This window comes from Trichechus manatus, unplaced genomic scaffold (genome assembly GCF_000243295.1).
Source record: "Trichechus manatus latirostris isolate Lorelei unplaced genomic scaffold, TriManLat1.0 scaffold00126, whole genome shotgun sequence".
Classification (NCBI taxonomy): Eukaryota; Metazoa; Chordata; class Mammalia; order Sirenia; family Trichechidae; genus Trichechus; species Trichechus manatus.
The window spans coordinates 5,448,998-5,468,919 of NW_004444062.1; the positions used below are offsets into that span (position 1 = coordinate 5,448,998).

Sequence of the window (19,922 nt, forward strand, 5' to 3'; positions counted from 1 at the left end):
ACCAGTGGAGTATCTTAGATGGCCGCTTACAGGCTTTTAAGACCCCAGACACTACTCACCAAGGTAGAATGTAGAACATTGTCTTTATAAACTGTGTTACGCCAGTTGAGCTAGATGTTCCCCAAGAATAGGTCAGTATTTTTTAATCAAACCTGAGTTTGGAAACATTCATGATTAAGAATGTTTTTATTTGAGTTTTGAATTTTTATACTTGGAAGCCCTGGTGGTACAGTGGTTAAGAGCTCAGACGGCTAACTAAAAGGTTGGCAGTTGGAATCCACCAGCCACTTCTTGGAAACCCTGTGGGGCAGTTCTACTCTGTCCTGTAGGGTCGCTATGAGTCAGAATCAACTCGATGGCAATGAGTTTTGGTATACAGGATTGTTGGCTTAAATAATAAGCAAGGAACTCACAGAAGGCCTGTCTTTCTCCTAATTCTACCCACACATTGTTTGACAACAAATAAAAAAAGATTCTTTCTGAATATAACTTTTGTTTTAAAAGTGTTTATTTTTTCTTCACGTCATAATTGTACGTTTGAGAACTTACCCTAAAGAAATAATTTTCAATGTAGGAAAAGCTCAATATATTAAAATATTTCCTAAAGCATTAGTTCTGAGAACAAAATATTAGAAAAAATCTCCACGTCCAGTAACACGAGAATGACCAGTTATGGTGAATCCTCATGATGGAACATTACGCAGACTTTGAAATTATTTGTAAAGATTATCTAATATGAAAAAATGTTTATGATAGAATATTATTAGAATAAAGCTGTATACAAAATTACATGTATAGCGCAATAAAACCTGTGAAAGCTGGAGCCTGTGTAAGGCAGAAACCTGTCAGAGAAGGAAAGCTCAAATATATTTTACTAAAACGAGTGATAGGAAAGTGGTGAGACTGCCCCGTCAAAGGTAGAAAACTTGCGAGAATGGGATAAACAAGGCAGTCCGGTCGAGTTCTGGCTCTCACAGGTTTTACTAATTCTAACCTTGAAAAAAGCGAAATTCTGGACATAGAAGATATCTAAGGATGCCCTCTTTTACTTTTCTCAAGTGCCAGTTTAATTGATTTTCTAATTATTAGACTTTGCATGCTTTAATGTTTAAAGACAATCATATTCCTCATAAACTAATTCTTTCCTGTGACGTTGGTGTCCCTGAAGTGACTGCTATGTTGAGATCAGTCGGTTGAGCAGGCTGAAGTGGCAAGAGGACCTCCCTGAGGCATTTACTTTAGTCTTCTGGGAGATGTTCCCATACAGACCCATCAGTACAGAGTAAAGGGCCTGGCTGCTCTGTCATTAGGCACCTGGTACAATGTTGCTTTGTTTTCCATAACCGACTTGGAGCCAGCAGCTGCTAAGGAAACAACTTTGTACCAAAATGTAAATTCTGGACTTCACTTGCTTTTTTTTCAGGCCATTTATGCCAGTGTTCTTCCTGGAGAGTTAATGAGGGGGTACATGACTCAGTTTCCCACCTTTCCAAGCTGGCTGGGCAAGTACTCATCTACAGGCAAACATGATCGTGTTGTTCAGGACCTAGCGTTGCACATGAGTCTCAGGTAAGCGGTATTACTCCATTTCTGGCATTTTACTGGTGTGGTGTTTTTAGCCTTTATCCAAAAAAGGATAGCATGAGTCAAAAGATCTGTGTTTTAGTTTTGATTTAATGCTAACTAGATTTATGATCCTGGATAAGTGACTTTTATTTTTTCGGTCTTTGTTTTATCATCTGGAATCAGGATAACACTTGCGAATCACTTAGATTGTGAGGATGGCACAGGACAGGGCACTGTTTTGGTCTGTGGTACATAGGATTGCTATGAGTCGGAACTGACTCAGCGGCACCTAACAACAACAACATCACTTAGCCAGATGGTAAATGTTTCATGACTTTAAAATTTAAAAACTATATACATCTGAGGTGATGCTCTTATTTATTGTACTATTACTGCACTCGACTGCTAACTGAAAGGTCGGCAGTTGGAACCCCCCAGTCGCTCTGCGGGAGAAAGGTGTGGCAGTTTGCTTCTGTAAAGATTTCAGCCTTGGAAACCCTACTTTGTCCTATAGGGTCACTATGAGTCAGAATCGACTCGATGGCAACAGGTTTACTACTATGCCTCTTACTAGTAGGACTCACTTCTCAGCTTCAGAATAATTTCATAGGAAAAAATGAACTGGTTAAAAAAATAAACTAGTTTTTACCTATCTTAGCAGCTTAGCCATTTGAGATAGTTGATACAGTTTCGTGTATAACAAGAAGAAGACACACAAATAATGGAAAACCAGTGTTCTTGTTGAAGTTTAATGAAGTTCAAAACACTTGTATTTGGTACAGTATTGTTTAAGTTTAGAAACTTAGAAAATGTGCACGCACATAAATATTAAGTGCACTTTGGGGATTCATTTTTAACCATAAGAACTACTTGAGCTGTCTTCTTATTTCCTTTCTGGTCCCTGGAAGGTATGTTAGTATTTCGTCCCCAGGTATACATACCCTTAGCTTTTGGTTAAAGCTGAACTACTGAATTCCTTTCTTCTGTTCCTATCTATTTTCCACTGTGTTTCCTCTTCCTAGGCTATGGCCTGAGTCTTTTTTGCCAACCTTGTACTATTGCTGCTGTAACAAATTACCACAAACTTAATGGCTTAAAACAATACAGATTTTCCAGCACAACTAGATGGTGCCCAGCTACCACCACCGACTGCTCCGACAGAGATTACAATAGAGGGTCCCAGACAGAGCTGGAGAAAAATGTAGAACAGAATTCTAACTCACAAAAAAAGACCAGACTTACTGGCCTGACAGAGACTGGAGAAACCTTGAGAGTATGGCCCCTGGACACCCTTTTAACTCAGTACTGAAGTCACTCCTGAATTTCACCCTTCAGCCAAAGATTAGACAGGCCCATAAAACAAAATGAGACTAAATGGGCACATTAGCCTAGGGGCAAGGATGAGAAGGCAGGAGGGGACAGGAAAGCTGGTAATGGGGAACACAAGGTCGAGAAGGGGACAGTGTTGACATGTTATGGTGTTGGCAACCAATGTCACAAAGCAATATGTGTATTAACTGTTTAATGAGAAACTAATTTGCTTTGTAAACCTTCATCTAAAGTACAATTTAAAAAAAGAAACAAAAACAAACACATTTATTCTCCTGCAGCTCCGTAGGCCAGAAGAATCACTAGGCTAAAATCAAGGTGTCTGCAGGGCTGGGAGCTTTAGGGGAAAATCTGTTTTCTTTCCTTTTCCAGTTTCTCGAGGCCACCTGCATTCCTTGCTCATTGGCTCTTACCTCCATTTTCAAGGCAGCAGCATAGAATTTTCAAATCTCTCTCTGCTCTGATATACCTGCCTCCCTTTTATAAGGACCCTTGTAATTACCTTGGGCCCACCCAGATAATCAGTCTAGGATCATCTTCCTATCTCAAGACCCTTTACTTAGTCACATCTGTCAAGTTCTTTTTGTACTTTGCAGTTATGTGGTAACATATTCATAGAGATTAGGGTTTGGACATTTATGAGAGGCTATTCTGCCTACCACAGTTTTCATCCTAGCTTTGCTGTTCCTCCTTCTCTGTTGGTCTGTCTGAGCTAGACCAGCAGCTCCTGACATCCCCCCTCTTGCTACCTAAGCCCACTGTTTGGTCCTCCTCTGCTGCCCTTTGCTTACCTTTTGCATCCCATATTTTAATTAACTATTAAATAATTACTTCTATAATTTTCAGGCTATTCAGACTATTTTAATTTACTGGTTCTGTTCCTCACTGCTCTTTGCATTGGTCAAGCTGAGGGCCTATCAGCTCGGTCCCTTTCCTGCTTCCTGCTCCCCACTTTTTGAAGGTCTGTCCTAGGCTGTCCCTCCTTGATGTTCCCACTGTACTCCATGGAGATTCGAGCGCTGGATTTCAGTGTTGCTTCATGGCTGTAATTTTGTATGTCTGTCACCTTCCCCCATTAGACGGAACGTTTCTGGGTGTAGGAACTGAGGCTTGTTCATCTAGCACATAAAATTGGTTGATAAATGTTAACTTAAATGTATCTGTCCAGGATATTATTATCAGCAAGAACATCTAATTGTTGTGTTTAACAATTTTTTAAGTAAATTAAAACTTTTGCTATTTAACTTTCTAACGCTGATTGAGTCACTGGACTTCTATAGGCTTCAGTTTCTCTTCATCTGTAATAAATGGAAGCAGATTTTATTATTGGTTCTTAACTTTTTTGGGTCACAGATGCCTTTGAGAATCTGAAGGCTTTGATCTTTATTCTCAGAAAAATGCATGTATGCATAAATGATAAAATTTTAAGGGATTTATGGATTCCTAAGATTAAGGTATATTAGATACTACCTTTAGGCTTTTCTAGACTTTATGTTCTGTAATTTTATTACTAGGTAATAATTAACAAAATGCAAGATATTTTTCAGATGGTTTCATGATTTTCTAAGCACTGTGGCTGAGGGACTTTGCTTCAGGTATTAATATGCTTGATTATGAAAGACTAAATCTAGAGAAAATGGATGAAATTAAAATAGGAGAGTTTTCTGAACTCTTTGCCTAGGTAGTAAAGCAGTTGTGGGGGGTAAGGTTACAGACCTCTGATCAGGAGAAGAACTATCTGGCTTCTGTGATTCAGACATTCAGTTACCTGAAGGCAGGAGCAGGACCCAGTAGGTAATTTTTTAAAGGACTTTTCATGTTTTAATGTGGATTCTGATATAAACGGCTTTTGAGGTTTCTTGCTTACAGTATGCATACTTATATATTTATATAATTGGTTTGAGGAGGGAGGCAGCTGGGTTGGAAAGATTTATCGAGTGGTAGCATTTGAAATATTGTTTTGTTCAGCTATTTTCTGTCTTCTTTAAGAAGGAATTGACAACATTTAAGAGAGAAAGAAAAACAGTTCTTTGCATGATAACGTTCTAGTTCCTAGCACATCAGACACTGTTTCTCTAGTCTTTCCCTGGCTGGTGTGTACCACCTTTTGATTTTGCAGGAACAGTCTCTGCAGTTTTATTATATTTGGGGAAATTCCTCTTCCCAGAACTGAAAATTTCAGAGTAACAGTATTAGAAATCTGAAGGAAGCATTCATATATACTTTTGTATGCTATAATCGGAGACTGAAAAGTGTTAAACAGACACTTACGTAGCAAGTGGCAGTGGCACTTGAGGTAGAACGTTTCTCTGCCTTTTGCTGATGGTTTTAATATTTTGGAACTTGGAGTGAGTGATCTTGATAGCTGTAATAAGTATGAGCACAGACACACTGTTGTTGCCTGGGCTTTAAGAGTAGGATGGACGTAGAACCCACCTTTGTGTTTTCCGTTCACTGATCCGCGTTGGTGCGTCTCCATCACTGATGGCAGCGCTCGGCTTCCCTGCACCAGTGGCTGTGTAGTAGGTGCCCCTGACAACCTGCCTTCTACTGGTTGTTATTAAAACTGGATTGAACTCTGCCTGATTAATTCAGCGCTGATATTGCATATATGACTTGAGTTGTGATATTTTGCCATTGACTGTCTATTTTGTTTTGGTTTAAGAACGTACTCCAGCAAAAGGACCGTAAACATGGATTATCTGTCACACATAAGGGATGCACTTGTACAACCCTTGGCCTCACAAGGGGCAGAAGGAGTGCAGGCTGTTGTTGCATTCATGGACACATATTATTTGATGAAAGAAGACTTTGATAATATCATGGAACTTAGCAGCTGGGGAGGCAAACCTAGTCCTTTTTCCAAGCTGGATCCCAAGGTGAATTGTTTAACCCTGTGGTTCTCCTTCACTTTTTAATTGCCAGGATTCTACTAGGAGTACTCCGGAGGTGTTTTAGATAGTTTAAAAAGGTCTCTTTTTGTTTTTTCTTAAATGCTTGCTTCTTATGTCCTGTGCTTTCCAAAGTTACTATTTGAATACAATAATGAGAGTAGATTTCTGAATTTGACTTTACGGTTTGTATTTTTATCTTTGCTTTATGCTGAGTGTAAAAGCAAGAAGTGAAATCTGAGGAACAAATATGTAAGTGTATTCCTTAGAGGGAGGAGGATGAGCCTTGGGAAGTAAAGGAAGCTGTGGTAATAGATTATTAAAATAAAGATGTTTTATTAGCCGAGGAATTTTGTGATTTTTCTTTTTCCTAGTCTGCCTAATCTGTCGAGTTCAGTATTTATTCCAGTTGGACAATCTATTGTAATAGTATATCCCCTGCTTTCTTGTTGTAATGAGCATCAAAAAACTAAAGTGATAAAACATGAGCATGTAATATCTAATACCTTACTCTTATGCCTATTTGGTGCTATTTTAGAAGGCATGTTCTCCATGGCTTACCTTTTCTAGAATTTGGCCTGACTTAATCGTTATCAGTAAACTCTCACAGCAGACATCCATTGTTAGAATTCATGGGCTAATTCTAGAGTTATGTTTAGAAGCTTTTATGTGTTTATGAAGTTTGAAGTTAAGCCTTTTCAAATACTTAATATTTCGAAGTAACTATTAATTACCATGGAGATCTGGTGGCGCAGTGGTTAACCAAAAGGTCAGCCATTCAAATCCATCAGCCGCTCCTCGGAAACCCTGTAGGGCAGTTCTACTCTGTCCTGTAGGGGTCGCTATGAGTCACAATCGACTTGACAGCAGCAGGTCTGGTTTTGGTATTAATTACTATGGGAAAGGCAATTTATGTGTTTTATGAGCTTTTTTCATTTATTGATTCACTAACTTTGCTTATCACTTTGTAGAAATGTGGACAGCACTGAATAGTTAAAAATGACGACTTGAAGTGCCCTCCCTCCCTTTTTTGGTCTGCCTAAAAGTTCCCAAATACTGATTCTTAACCTTTTTTGAATCATGGACCATATTGAGAATGTCGTGAAAAATCTGAAACTTTTCCCTATTATTATTATTACATACACTTACATATATAATGCATAAACCTTTTGCAAACAATTTTGAGGGGCTTTCAGGGTCTCTCAGAGTCTTTAGGCTTACAGAGTTTGAAAGACTTATTTGGCATTTAGTTGTTTTTTTAACTCCCTCTGCTCCTTTCACGTAGGTCAAAGCAGCCTTCACGAGAGCTTACAATAAGGAAGCCCACCTTACTCCGTATTCACTTCAGGCAATAAAGATATCTAGACGCAGCACAGGTCCAGTGCTAGATTCTGAATACAATGAAGAGTTAAATGAAGAAGACTCTCAGTTTGATGAGAAAGACCAAGATTCTGTGGAAACCGATGCTATGATCAAGGTAGTGTTTTAAGCTACAGGTGGGAGAAGCTGCGGTACTCCCTTTGAAAGAGTTTGCCTTCACTTGCGTGTAACTTACCTTCTGAATACTAGTGCTTGCTTAGTAAGTAGCAGAATAAGTTGAAAATACTTTTAATTTCTTTTTGTTCATTACAGTTTAGGGTCGAGAAGGTATAGATTTCATTATTATATAAACAGTCAGAACTGCCCCGTAGGGTTTCCAGGGAGCAGCTGGTGGATTCAAATTGCTGACCTTTTCGGTTAGCAGCCGCGTGCTGTTAACCACTGCGCCGCCAGGCTCCGCTCTTATCGTTGTGCTCCAAGAGCCAGATAGCAAGAAAATAGGTCACTGTATTGATAGTCATAGAACATCTATCCTTTTTATTTGACCACTGATGTACCCTTCCTTATCCACAGACACACATTTTCACAGCAGAGTCAGGAGAAACATTTGTCATGAAACCATTGCACCTTTTTGTTGTGTTTTGTTATAACCATTGAGATGCCTGTGGAAGTTTCTCGGAGCAAACGTCCTTGTCTTTTGTCAGGAAAGATTAAAATCAGTTATGGCCTCAGCTCACTCACTGGCTGAGGCAAAGGAATCACGTATGTGTCCTCCATGCTTAGCTGTGTGTGTGGCTCACTCTTTCCCCTCATTGCTGTTTTGTGAGTGCTGGCGTAGGCATAATGGATCCCCTGCGAGTGTAGCTCTAGGCTCATGTAGACACAGGAGGTTGACTCCCTCTCACCCCTTCACAAACTGAAAGTGTTTAGATCTCTTATCTGAAACTTGAAATTCTTCATGTAAACATTGCCCTATTTGTAAATCATCTCCTGCTTATTTTGTCTTTCCTAAATACACCTATGTTCTAAAGCCAAGGAACTGCTTGCATAGTGAACATATTTTTGCTCTAGATTCTAAATAACTTTGTAGTTGTTACTGCTGTCTTTTAAAGGCTCTAACTAGCCCAGTTATACAACCGCTGCTTGAAAGTAAACTCATCAGGGGTATCGGTAGTGCAAGATCTAGATGCTTGCAACCTCTCTTCTCTTTTAATTAAGGTGGAGGTAGAGAGTAGACATATTGTAGAAGAACTTAATTCATTTACTCATAAACACAGCTATTAAGTATTTTTTGTGCATCTTTTCCCTCCCAACAGAAAAAGACAAAATCTTCAAAGCCTTCAAAATCAGAAAAAGATAAGGAGTCCAAAAAAGGAAAAGGAAAAAGTTTGAAGAAATGATGAAACTGCTTTTCACTACTGACAGCCACTTCTTACTCACCCTGCTGACCAGTCTAGCTGGTCTAGAGAAAGCCTTATTACTCCAGAGGAACCAGGTTTTGGCAGTAATGGGATGCCCGGTGGTCCCATTATGAATATATGGTGATACAGCTAGAAGGATGTAACCAGTAGGCTAATGTACACCTCTTATAGAGGTTGATAGGACTGTCCCTTGTCAATCGAATCAGATTGTTGTACTTCCAAATTACTGTGTATAATTAAAACTGGAAACTAAATGTGGGCTGTGGAGTCGGATTTTAGTTAACAATAACATGCCCTGGACCAGTGGTATTGAGGTGACTTTTTTAGGCTTAAGAATTTATCCTAATGGCCGTTATAGGACCTAAACTAATTTTTTTTTTTTAAAGGTAGTCAGTATTATGTGGTGAAATTTTGTAAATAAATCATAATACAAAACAGTCACCACTTAGAACTGAGTATTCTTTGTACATTGTCAAATACCTTGCAAAGTATAAATTAGGAATAAAAAATGTTCCACGTGATACATGTACAAATTCTTAAGCTTGTCATCTTGCACAGTAAAATATTATGTTGGTATGTTACTTTTCTTATTTGCAGATGATCAGGAAAAAAAGCTTACTGTATTCCCTACTAGCTGTTGTGTGAGACATAACTGGCAGTTGAAGAGTCGGAACACTTAATTACTATTTTCATTCCCTCTACAAGTATTATTGCACAACACCATGTGCTAACCACACTGCTGCTGTGAATGGAATTCATCACTCCTTGTTATACTACAGGGTGTAGGGGCTGCAAAAGGATTGCCAGATATTCTTATATTTCCAGAGCCTCAGCCCATCAGATTCAAACCAGTAGGGTGTGGCTGGGTCAGAGTTTTAGGCTCACTCTGATGTGGGACAAGATGAACACTGGTTTTGTTTAGTTGTTCCCTGGGAGATCTGGTTCTGTCCTGTGCTGGATTCCACAGACGCTGCTGGAACTTTAGATTGTACCTATAACTGTACTTTTTGAGCAGCGCTGAGGCTGTGGAACTAGCCTGGAATTTAGGGGCACCACTGTTTTTTAATCTTGTCAACAAATGCTCAGAGTAGCTTTGTGAAGTGTATTCTAAATGCCTTTAAAGAACTTATAGTCTTGTTTGGGAGATGATGCATAACGATTTTGAGACATTTAAAGTGTATTTACCAGTGTGAAAAATAGCTTTCATGTAGATTAAATTCATTACAGGCATAACATTGCCTAAGGCTTTGCCTACTGAGCCATGTCCCTCTCTGTTAAAACCCAGCTTGAAACTCTTCTTCAGTGAAGGTTTCCTTGACTGACGACTGCCTTACCCCACCAGTGGGGAGAGAATGGCCGCCTTATGCATATGCTTCCATTTCTGTTCCTTTTGGATATGCAAGTCATGTCTCCTTAGTTGCTCTGTACACCCTGGGAAAGGGGCTGTACTCTTGCACCCAGGACAATGAATAGTGTCACTTACTAGTTCATTATGATTTTGTTTTTAATTATAAATGCTTTAAACACAAGATTGGCATATGTGTATAAGAAAAATAACTTTTCTTTTAGGATTAGAAGCTGTAAATATGCTCTTTAATATAAGAGAGTGACAACATGGCTCTGTTTGATTTCTCTTCCCTCCATGACCACGAGACGTATGGCTAGGGTTAATGGTAGGAAGGAGTTGGTGGTTTTACAGCAGTTTGGATGTGAATCTAAGTGGCCTACATAGGGACTGAACAGGTGCTCTCTCATTGGAGCCACTAGATGCCACACATCTTTGAGGCATGAGACTGCACACTTGCTCTTCTTGAAATCAACTGGGTCTCAGCCATTTCATAATCTGTAACAAACTGCTTCACTTTATCCTTCATTAAACACTGGCAGTCTGCAGCACCATTATTTGGCCTCTTGAAGTTATTAAGAAGCAGCAGATTATTATATGTCATGGAATGAGTATCATCTTCCTACTCATTCTGGTAAAATTATGCTTATGAGTGAATGTCTAAGGCCCATGACTCCCAAAATATAATGTGCTCACCCTCACAGAATCCCAAGTGCCTATGGTTCTTATTTCTATCAATCACCTTAGCTTCCACTGATAAGATGCAGGAATAAAAAGGGGACCTACGGGTAGGTTTTAGTAAGGCCAAGGCCTCCAGCCTATTCTCTGGCCAGCCACTGAGAAAGAAGAATGAGTCATAAAGCTGGAGGCATCATGCGTGGGTAGGATACCTGGACGCTTTAAAACATTACTGGCACTTTGGGTCTTAGCCTAGATTTGTAGGTACTACTATAATGCTTAGACTGCTGGCGGCTGTACATTAGGCTACATGACTCATTTTTGTCAAATGCTCAGACTTTGGTGACATCATTAGCCTTCCATGGCAAGACAATGTATAGGCTGTAAGAAGCTGTTGTAGGAAACGTATGGGGGTCCTTGGGGTGTGTGTGCATGTGTGTGTACGTGCATGTACATGTGTGCATGCACTGGTGGAGGTTGGGGGGAAGATGAGGAGAGCCTTCCAACAGCCTTGGAAAAGATTCCAAATAATATGCATTTTAAGGAGAGGTCAAACGATTTAATTTTGTAACAAATTCTATAGTATGTAGTATAATGACTCATCAGATATAAGCTTATGGTTTCATTCATTTTTTCAAATATTGGCTTTACTGGTTTTTAGTATTTTGATTCTAGGACTGATTCTACTAAATAGCCTTGATTTGTATAAACCTACTTCAGACTTTTAACAGTGTTTATCTCTATGCTGCACAAACTTAACAATGTGCTTCCTTTATCTCTCTCTTTTTTTTTTTTTGTCTCCATACCCAGGAAAACATTACAAATATCTAGTCAACAATTTTATTTTAAAGGAGATATTCCAAAATATAAAAGTTATCAAAATGCTAAATATTTACAATTAGGTCATAGGTTACTATTAACAGTGCAGAGCATAGAATATGTAAGACTGTGAAGAGGAGATATACAAAGTACAATAAACAAAGACTATGTATCACCCATCTTGCCACTCTACAGAAGTTGAAAGGTGCTGATCTTGAGAGGTCACCTTTGTTTATTTTTCTGTGTCCAGGGAGGACCACCTCCAAATCCACTAGGAGTGGAAACACAATACCCGTGGAAAAATGCTAGTTTCACAGGAACTTTATATCTAGAAAGGACAAACAAAACACATGGTTTTAGAAGGGTCTCACGTAACAACCAGCGTTCAGAGATTTTTTTTGCTTATTTCCAGAATGTGGAGCAGGAGCACTAGATTCAAGTTAGAAATCTCAAGTCTATAATTAGTGTTGGGTTCCAGTCCTGGCCCTACAACTGACTAAAATTGTGTGGACAAGCTGTTGAGCCTTTAGTTTTTTCAATTATAGACTGAGGATGATGATAACACCTCAGTGGGAAGAATGAGAAAATGCAAGATAAGTGCTTAGCAATCTATAGAGAAAAATCTTTCCTGATGTTAAGCAGTTCCATGTCTAAAGAGAATCTGTGACAATAGCTTCAGCCATTATCCACTGTATAAGAAGACACAGTGATTTTAAAAAAGACAGGGTACAATTGTAACTCTGCAAGGACCTATGATACCATGGTTTAGGTACTTGAAGTTTTCTAAGGCTCTATTTTAATGTAGGCATAGTGTTTGGAGAGATTTTATGGAGGATTATTAAAAATATAAGCAAGGTTCCATTTCTGGTAGTGGCAGAGTTACAAATTAATCTTCCTACAGATCATACTTACAAATTCTGGACAAAATATAATAAACTAGTCAAAGGTAGTGGACAGCAAACAAGCAGGCATAAACTGAAAAAGTATCAACCCTTGAAAGAAGAGAACTCCACTGGGTAAGATTTGTGCTTAAATGCTTTTCACTTGAGAGCAAGTTCATGAAGGATGGGATGGACAGAACTTAAGCACGGATGGTGCAGTCTTACTGGTTTGAGGAGTCTGAGAATAGAGTTAATGGCTGCCAGACTTGATGGAATGTGAGGGTGGTTATCCTGAAAAGGAGGTTGCTTTCAGACTGCGTATAAACTCCACCCAAATCTTTGAACTTCGCATGCTTGGAAGAAACTCCAAGGAGCCTAGTTTGATTTTAACTGCCTCTTAGAACCAAAATAATACTCTATAAAGGAAAACAGAATCCAGAGTTTCTACAATATCTCATCCACAATGTCCAGTGTATAATATTACTAAATATGTGGGGGGGGGGGGGAAAGAACATATGACAGGTAAGACAAAAAGCATTCAATATAAAATGATCCTGAGATGACCCAGATGTTGAAATAACAAAGGACTTTAAGCAGCTATTTTAAATATGTTCAAGGATTTAAAGGAAAGTATGGTCACAAGGAATGCACAAGGTCACAAGATGGGGGAATGTCATCAGAGAAATGGAAACTAATTCTAGAATTGAAAAGTATGACATCTGAAATGAAAATTTTACTTAGAAGAAAGTGTCAGTGAACTTGAATATAAATTATCCAGTGTGATGAAGAGAAAACAGATAAAAATGAAAGAACCTTAGCGACCTATGGATATCAAGCAGTCAAATATGCACATAATTGGAGTCTCAGAATGAGAAGATAGAAAAAGTATTTGAAAGAATAATGGTCAATAATTTCCCAAAGAGAGAAAAACAAAGATTCAAGAATCCTAGAACATACAAAGCAGAATAAATAAAAAGCCACACCTAGGCATGGTACAGTCAAGCTGAAAACCAAAGTTAAAAGAGAAAATCCTGAATGCAGCCACAGGAAAACATTACACACAGAGGAACAATGACATCTGATTGCTGACTTCTCATCACTAACACTAGAGATAGAAGACAATGAAATGATATCTTCAGAATGCTTTAAGAAAAAAGATGTCAACTCAGAATTCCATATCCAGTGATAATATCTTTCACAAATGAAGAAAATACAGAAAAATAGTTGCGAGCAGTCCTGCACTATAAGAAATGTTAAAGGATGTTCTTCAGGTGGAAAGGAAATGACACCATATGGAAACTGGAAGGAAACAGGAAGAAAACAGGAAATGGTAAATATATGAATAAATATAAAGCAACATATCTTCTAAGGAAAAATTATCATTGTATTATAGGGTTTATAACGTAGCTATACGAATACATAACAGCACAAAGGAAGGACGGGCAGGTGGGGTAAATGGAACTGAACTTTTGCAAGGTTATTACATTTTATGTAAAGTGGTATTAACTCAGCAAACTGTGGTAAAGATATGAAGAATTATGCAAAGAGGTAAGGGAAAAGTCAATAGAGGAATAAAAATGAAATACTAAAAAACATTTGATTAGCCCAAAAGAAAGCAGGGCAGGAAGAACAGAATAAAAAGCCAGTGAGACAAATACAAAAAACAAAATGATATACCTAAATCCAACCTGATAATAAAACCTGAATAAAAACAAGAAAATTACAGACCAATATCCCTCATAAACATAGAAAAAATTTCCCAATAAAATATTAGCAAATCAAATCTAGCAATACATAAAAAGATAATACATCATGACCCAGTGAGTTTATCCCCAGAATAAAAGTTGACTTTAACATTCAGAAATCAATATAATTTATCATATTAACAATAAATGAGCAAAACCATATAATCATCTTATCTGATACAGAAAAAGCATCTGACAATATTCAACAGCAAACTAGTACTAGAAGGAGACTACCTCAATTTGATAGAAGGACTCTTCCGAAAAACCTACAGCTAAACATCATACTTAATAAAGTGAAATACTGAAAGCTTTCTCCGGAAACTAGGAACAAGGTGAGGATGTCCACTTTATTACATCGATACAACATTGTACTGCAGTTCCTAGCTAGTGCAATATTATAAGAAAAAGAAAAAGCATAAAGACTGGAAAGGAACAAGTACAGTTTTCCATATTTGTAGGTATAACTGTCTACATAGAAAATCCTTAGGAATCTGCAAAATAACTACTAGAAGTGAATTTAGCAAGGTTGTAGGATGCAATGTCAATATGAAAAATTACATCTCCCTATACAATTAGAAAATGAAAAATTAATTCCATTTAAAGTATTTGTCAGAACCCAGAATGACTTGGGAATAAATTTAACAAAAGACAAGCAAGACTTCTATACTGGGAATTACAAAATATCAAGAGGAACTGACCTAAAGAAATGTAGAGATATACCATATCATGGATTGGCAGATTCTATATTGTCAAAATACCAAAATGATCTACAGAATCAATGTAATCGTGGTAGGAGAATTTTAGGATGGCCCCCAAGAGTCTCAATTTTGGGATACCTCCCTTGTGTGATCATTTCTCCTTGAGTGGATGGGGTTTATGAATATGATGGGATTTCACTCGTGATTAGATTACATTATATAGCAAAGATGAAGGGATTTTTGCAGATGTAATTAAGGTCCCTAATCTGTTGACTCTGAATTCAAAGAGAGATTATCCTCAGTGGGCCTAGTCTAAGCAGGTGAACCCTTTAAAAGAGGGCCCAGACTTTTCCTAAAGGGAGAGATTTGAAGTGAGATGCTTTCATGCTAGCCTTGAAGAAGCACACTGCCATGGTGTGGGGAAGGCCTTGTGTCAGGATACTGCAGGCTGCCTGTAGGAGTTAAGGACCTCAGTCCTACAACTGTGAAGAACTGAATTCTGCCAACAGCTTGGAAGAGGACTACAAGCCTCAGATGAGATTCCAGCCCCAGTTGACACCTTATATAGATAGAAAAGATTAAGAGTAGTCAAAACAATCTTGGGAAAAAACAACAAAGATTGAGGATCCCTACTACCTAACTTTAAGATGTTGTTGTTGGGTGCCATCAAGTCCATTCATAGTGACCCCATGACAGACTTGATCTGCCCCATAGGGTTTTCTAGGCTCTAATCTTCATGGAAGCAGGTTGCCAGGTCTTTCTCCCACAGAGCCACGGGGTGGGTTTGAACTGCCAACCTTTCAGTTAGCAGCTGAGCACTTAACCATTTGCACTACCAGGGCTCCTTCTAAGACACCTTAGGCCACAGTAATTGAGACTATGTAATATTAAAATAAGGGACAAACACATCAAAGGAACAGAAGGTCCAGAAATAGACTCATACATAAACATCCAACCGATTTTCAACAAAGGCACCTAAGCAATTCAATGGAGAAAGATTTTTCAACAACTGTGCTAGAAAAACACCATTAAAGAAAAAACAGGCTCCCACCCACCTCCCATTGTAAAGAAAATTATTTTGAGATGCATCACTTTTAGAGCTTCTAGAAGAAAACATAGGAAAATAATGTTCCTGACTTGTGAGTAGGCAATTTTTTTTTTTTTTTAAACCACAGGACATACGAAGCAATAACCATAAACCAAAACAAAACAAAATTTATAAATTTCATTAAAAATCTGCCCATCAAAAGACACCATTAAGAAAATCAACAGGTAAACCAAAGAGGGAAAAATATTTGCAAAACATAATCTGACAAAGAACTTATGTCTAGAATATATTAAACTGTTGCAACTCAATAAAAGGGTAACAAATTGGTACCAAGACCATTCAATGCGGAAAGAATACTTTTTTCAACAAATGGTGCTAGGACAACTGGATACCCACATTCAAAAGAATGAAGTTGGACCCCTGTTCTGGTACACCATATACAAAAATTAAAATGGAACAAAGACCTAAATATAAGAGCTACAACTATAAAACTCTTAGATGGAAACATAGGAGTAAATCTTTGTGATTGTGGATTAAGCAATGTTTTCTTAGACATGACACCAAAGGCACAAGCAACCAAAGATGGGGGGTGGGGTGGGGAAATAAACTGGCCATCACCGAAATTAATTTCTGTGATTCAAAGGACACTATCAAGAAAGTGAAAAGACAATCTACATAATGGGAGAAACTTTTTGCAAATGATTTTTTTGATAAAGAGCTTGTATCTCAGATACATAAAGAACTTTTACAACTCAACAATAAAACTCAATAACTCAATTAAAAATTGAGCAGTTCTTAGGTGCCATCCAGTCAGTTCCAACTCATAGCGACCCTATGTACAACAGAATGAAAGAAATGCTGCCCGGTCCTGCACCATCCTCACAATCATTGTGATGCTTGTGCCCATTGTTGCAGCCACTGTGTCAATACATCTCATTGAGGGTCTTCCTCTTTTTCACTGACCCTCTACTTTACCAAGCATGATGTCCTTCTCCAGGGACTGATCTCTCCTGATAACATGTCCCAAGTATGTGAGACAAAGTCTCACCATCATTGCTTCTAAGGAGCATTCTGGTTATACTTCTTCCAAGACAGATTTGTTCGTTCTTTTAGCAGTCCATGATACATTCAATATTCTTCGCCAACACCATAATTCAAAGGTGTCAATTCTTCCGTCTTCCTTATTCATTGTCCAGCTTTCACACGCATATGAGGCGACTGAAAACACCATGGCTTGGGTCAGGTGCACCTTAGTCTTCAAGGTAAGATCTTTGTTTTTCAACACTTTAAAGAGGTCTTTTGCAGCAGATTTATCCAGTGCAATGCGTCTTTTGATTTCCTGACTGCTGCTTCCATGGGTGTTGATTGTGGATCCAAGTAAAATGAAATCCTTGACAACTTCAATCTTTTCTCCATTTATCATGATGTTGCTTATTGGTCCAGTTGTGAGGATTTCTGTTTTCTTTATGTTGAGGTGTAATCCATACTGAAGGCTATAGTCTTTGATCTTCATCAGTAAGTGCTTCAAGTCCTCTTCACTTTCAGCAAGCAAGGTTGTGTGATCAGCATAACGCAGGTTGTTAATGAGTCTTCCTCCAGTCCTGATGCCCCATTCTTCTTCATAGAGTCCAGCTTCTCGGATTATTTGTACAGCATACAGATTGAACAGGTATGGTGAAAAGATACAACCCTGACACACACCTTTCCTGACTTTAAACCATGCAGCATCCCCTTGTTCTGTTCGAACAACTGCCTCTTGATCTATGTACAGGTTCCTCATGAGCACAATTAAGTGTTCTGGAACTCCCATTCTTCACAATGTTATCCATAATCTGTTATGATCCACACAGTCGAATGCCTTTGCATAGTCAATAAAACACAGGTAAACATCTTTCTGGTATTCTCTGCTGTCAGCCAAGATCCATCTGACATCAGCAATGATATCCCTGGTTCCATGTCCTCTTGTGAATCCGGCTTGAATTCCTGGCAGTTCCCTGTCGATATACCGCTGCAGCCACTTTTGAATGATCTTCAGCAAAATTGTACTTGCATGTAATATTAATGATATTGTTCGATAATTTCTGCATTCGGTTAGATCACCTTTCATGGGAATAGGCACAAATATAGATATCTTCGAGTTGGTTGGCCAGGTAGCTGTCTTCCAAACTTCCTGGCATAGACAAGTGAGCACTTCCAGTGCTGCATCCGTTTGTTGAAACATCTCAATTGATATTCCGTCAATTCCTGGAGCTTTGTTTTTCACCAGTGCCTTCACTGCAGCTTGGATTTCTTCCTTCAGTACCGTCAGTTCCTGATCTTATGCTACCTCCTGCCTGAAATGGCTGAATGTAGACAAATTTTGGGGGGTGTGTATAGTGACTCTGTGTATTCCTTCCATCTTCTTTTGACGTTGTTTTGTATTTTCCCCACAGAATCCTTCACTATTTTAACTTGAGGCTTTAATTTTTTCTTCAGTTCTTTCAACTTGAGAAATGCTGAGCGTGTTCTTCCCTTTTGGTTTTCTATGTCCAGCTCTTTGCATATGTCATTATAATACTTTACTTTGTCTTCTCAAAAAATTGAGCAAAGGACTTGAATATTTAGTGCTCTGAAGAAGATACACAAATGGCCAATAAGCACATGAAAAAGCGCTCAAATCATTAGCCACAAGGGAAATGCAAATCAACCACAGTGAGATAACACTTCACACCCACTAGGATGACAATGATCAAAAAGACAGACAATAACAATTGTTGGTGAAGACTGTGGAGAAATTGGAGCCCTCATACATTGCTGGTAGGAATGTAAAATGGTGCAGCTCTTGTGGCAGGGCTTTCGCTTCCCAAACAGACTACCTCCCTTGCAGTCCGTGTTGCCACATGACTAAATAATTTATTTTATTTTTGTGGTTCTTGTTGAGAATATACACAGCAGAACATACACCAATTCACCAGTTTCTACATGTACAATTCAGTGACACTGATGACATTTCTTTGACTTGTGCAACAATTCTCGCCCTCCAAGTTGTTTCTCCTCCGTTAATATAAACTCACTGCCCTCTAAGTTTCCTTCCTATCTTTCCAGTTGCTGTTGTCAGTTTGATCCCATATAGACAGATCTTTTTTGTGTGTGTGCTGCTAAAATATTTAAAAAAATATTTTCTTGAGTTTTTGGTGAAAGTTTACACAGCAAGTTAGGTTCCCATTTGACAATTTCCACACAAATTGTTCAGTGACATTAGTTACATTCATCACAATGTGCCAACATTCTTTTTGTGTTCAGTTTGTTCCCTTTCCAGTACTCTAGTTTCCCCACCCCCCTATGGTCTCATACTGATGGTTTTTAAGTAGGGCACTGATCTTACGGGTAACATCCTTTATTTCGTGTGCCACTCTGCTATTTCGCTAAAAGGTGATCTCAGGGGATAGGCTCGGTTTTAGGTTTAAAGAGTGTCTCAGGGTGATAGTCTCAGGGCAATAGTCTCAGGGAGTCCTCTGTTCTCTACTGTTCCAGTTTGTCTGTTTTTTTTTTTTTTTTTTTGTAAGAATTTGAGTTCTGCTCCATATTTTTCTCTCATTACTGTGACCCTGGTCAGAATGGTCAGTGGTGGTAGCGAGGCACCATCTAGTTCTTCTGGTCTCAGGGTAGATGAAGTTGTGGTTTGTGTAGACTTCTTTCTTCTTTGGTCACCTTCTTACTGTTTTGCTCCTGGCAAGTAGAGACCTGTAGTTGTGTCTTAGATGGCTGTTCACAAGCCTTTAAGACCCCAGATGCTACTCACCTCACTAGGATACAGATCATGATTTTTGTGAACTATGTTATGCCAATTGACTGAGTTTGTCCCATGAGACCCATATTGATAGATCTTAAAAGAGGACAATGCTCAAGGCAGACATTCTTTACTAGTTAAGCTAAACCGTTTGGTTTTAAGAAGACTTCAGGGGATATATTTTATTTAAAGTTAAGGTTTAAAGATTATCTTAGGGCAATAGTTTCAGGGGTTCATCCAGCCTCCATGGCTCCAGAAAGTCTGGATTCCATGAAAATTTGAAATTCTGTTCTACTTTTTACCCCTTTTGACCAATATTCTTCTACAGAATCTTTTTTTTTTTTTTTTTTTACTGTACTTCAGGTGAAGGCTTACAGAACAAATAGTTTCTCATGAAACAGTAGTACACATG

The 19,922-nt window shown here is 38.5% G+C and overlaps 2 protein-coding genes across 7 annotated transcripts in view; one reads left to right on the plus strand and one right to left on the minus strand.

Moving 5' to 3' along the window:
* The window catches only part of RFC1 (replication factor C subunit 1), an 82,961-nt gene extending 71,764 nt beyond the window's left edge, over positions 1-11,197 (plus strand). For all 6 annotated transcript variants that reach the window (XM_023738942.1, XM_023738939.1, XM_023738940.1 and 3 more), the window contains 4 exons: positions 1,424-1,569; positions 5,561-5,774; positions 7,072-7,263; positions 8,423-11,197. In XM_023738942.1, the coding sequence (XP_023594710.1) occupies positions 1,424-1,569; positions 5,561-5,774; positions 7,072-7,263; positions 8,423-8,506 (636 nt within the window). In that variant the 3' untranslated portion in view covers positions 8,507-11,197. The remainder of the gene's footprint in view (positions 1-1,423; positions 1,570-5,560; positions 5,775-7,071; positions 7,264-8,422) is intronic.
* A 136-nt stretch (positions 11,198-11,333) lies between these two features.
* The window catches only part of WDR19 (WD repeat domain 19), a 102,951-nt gene continuing 94,362 nt past the window's right edge, over positions 11,334-19,922 (minus strand). Inside the window, exon 34 of the mRNA XM_012557919.2 lies at positions 11,334-11,697. The gene's annotated coding sequence lies outside the window, so the exon portion shown is untranslated. The remainder of the gene's footprint in view (positions 11,698-19,922) is intronic.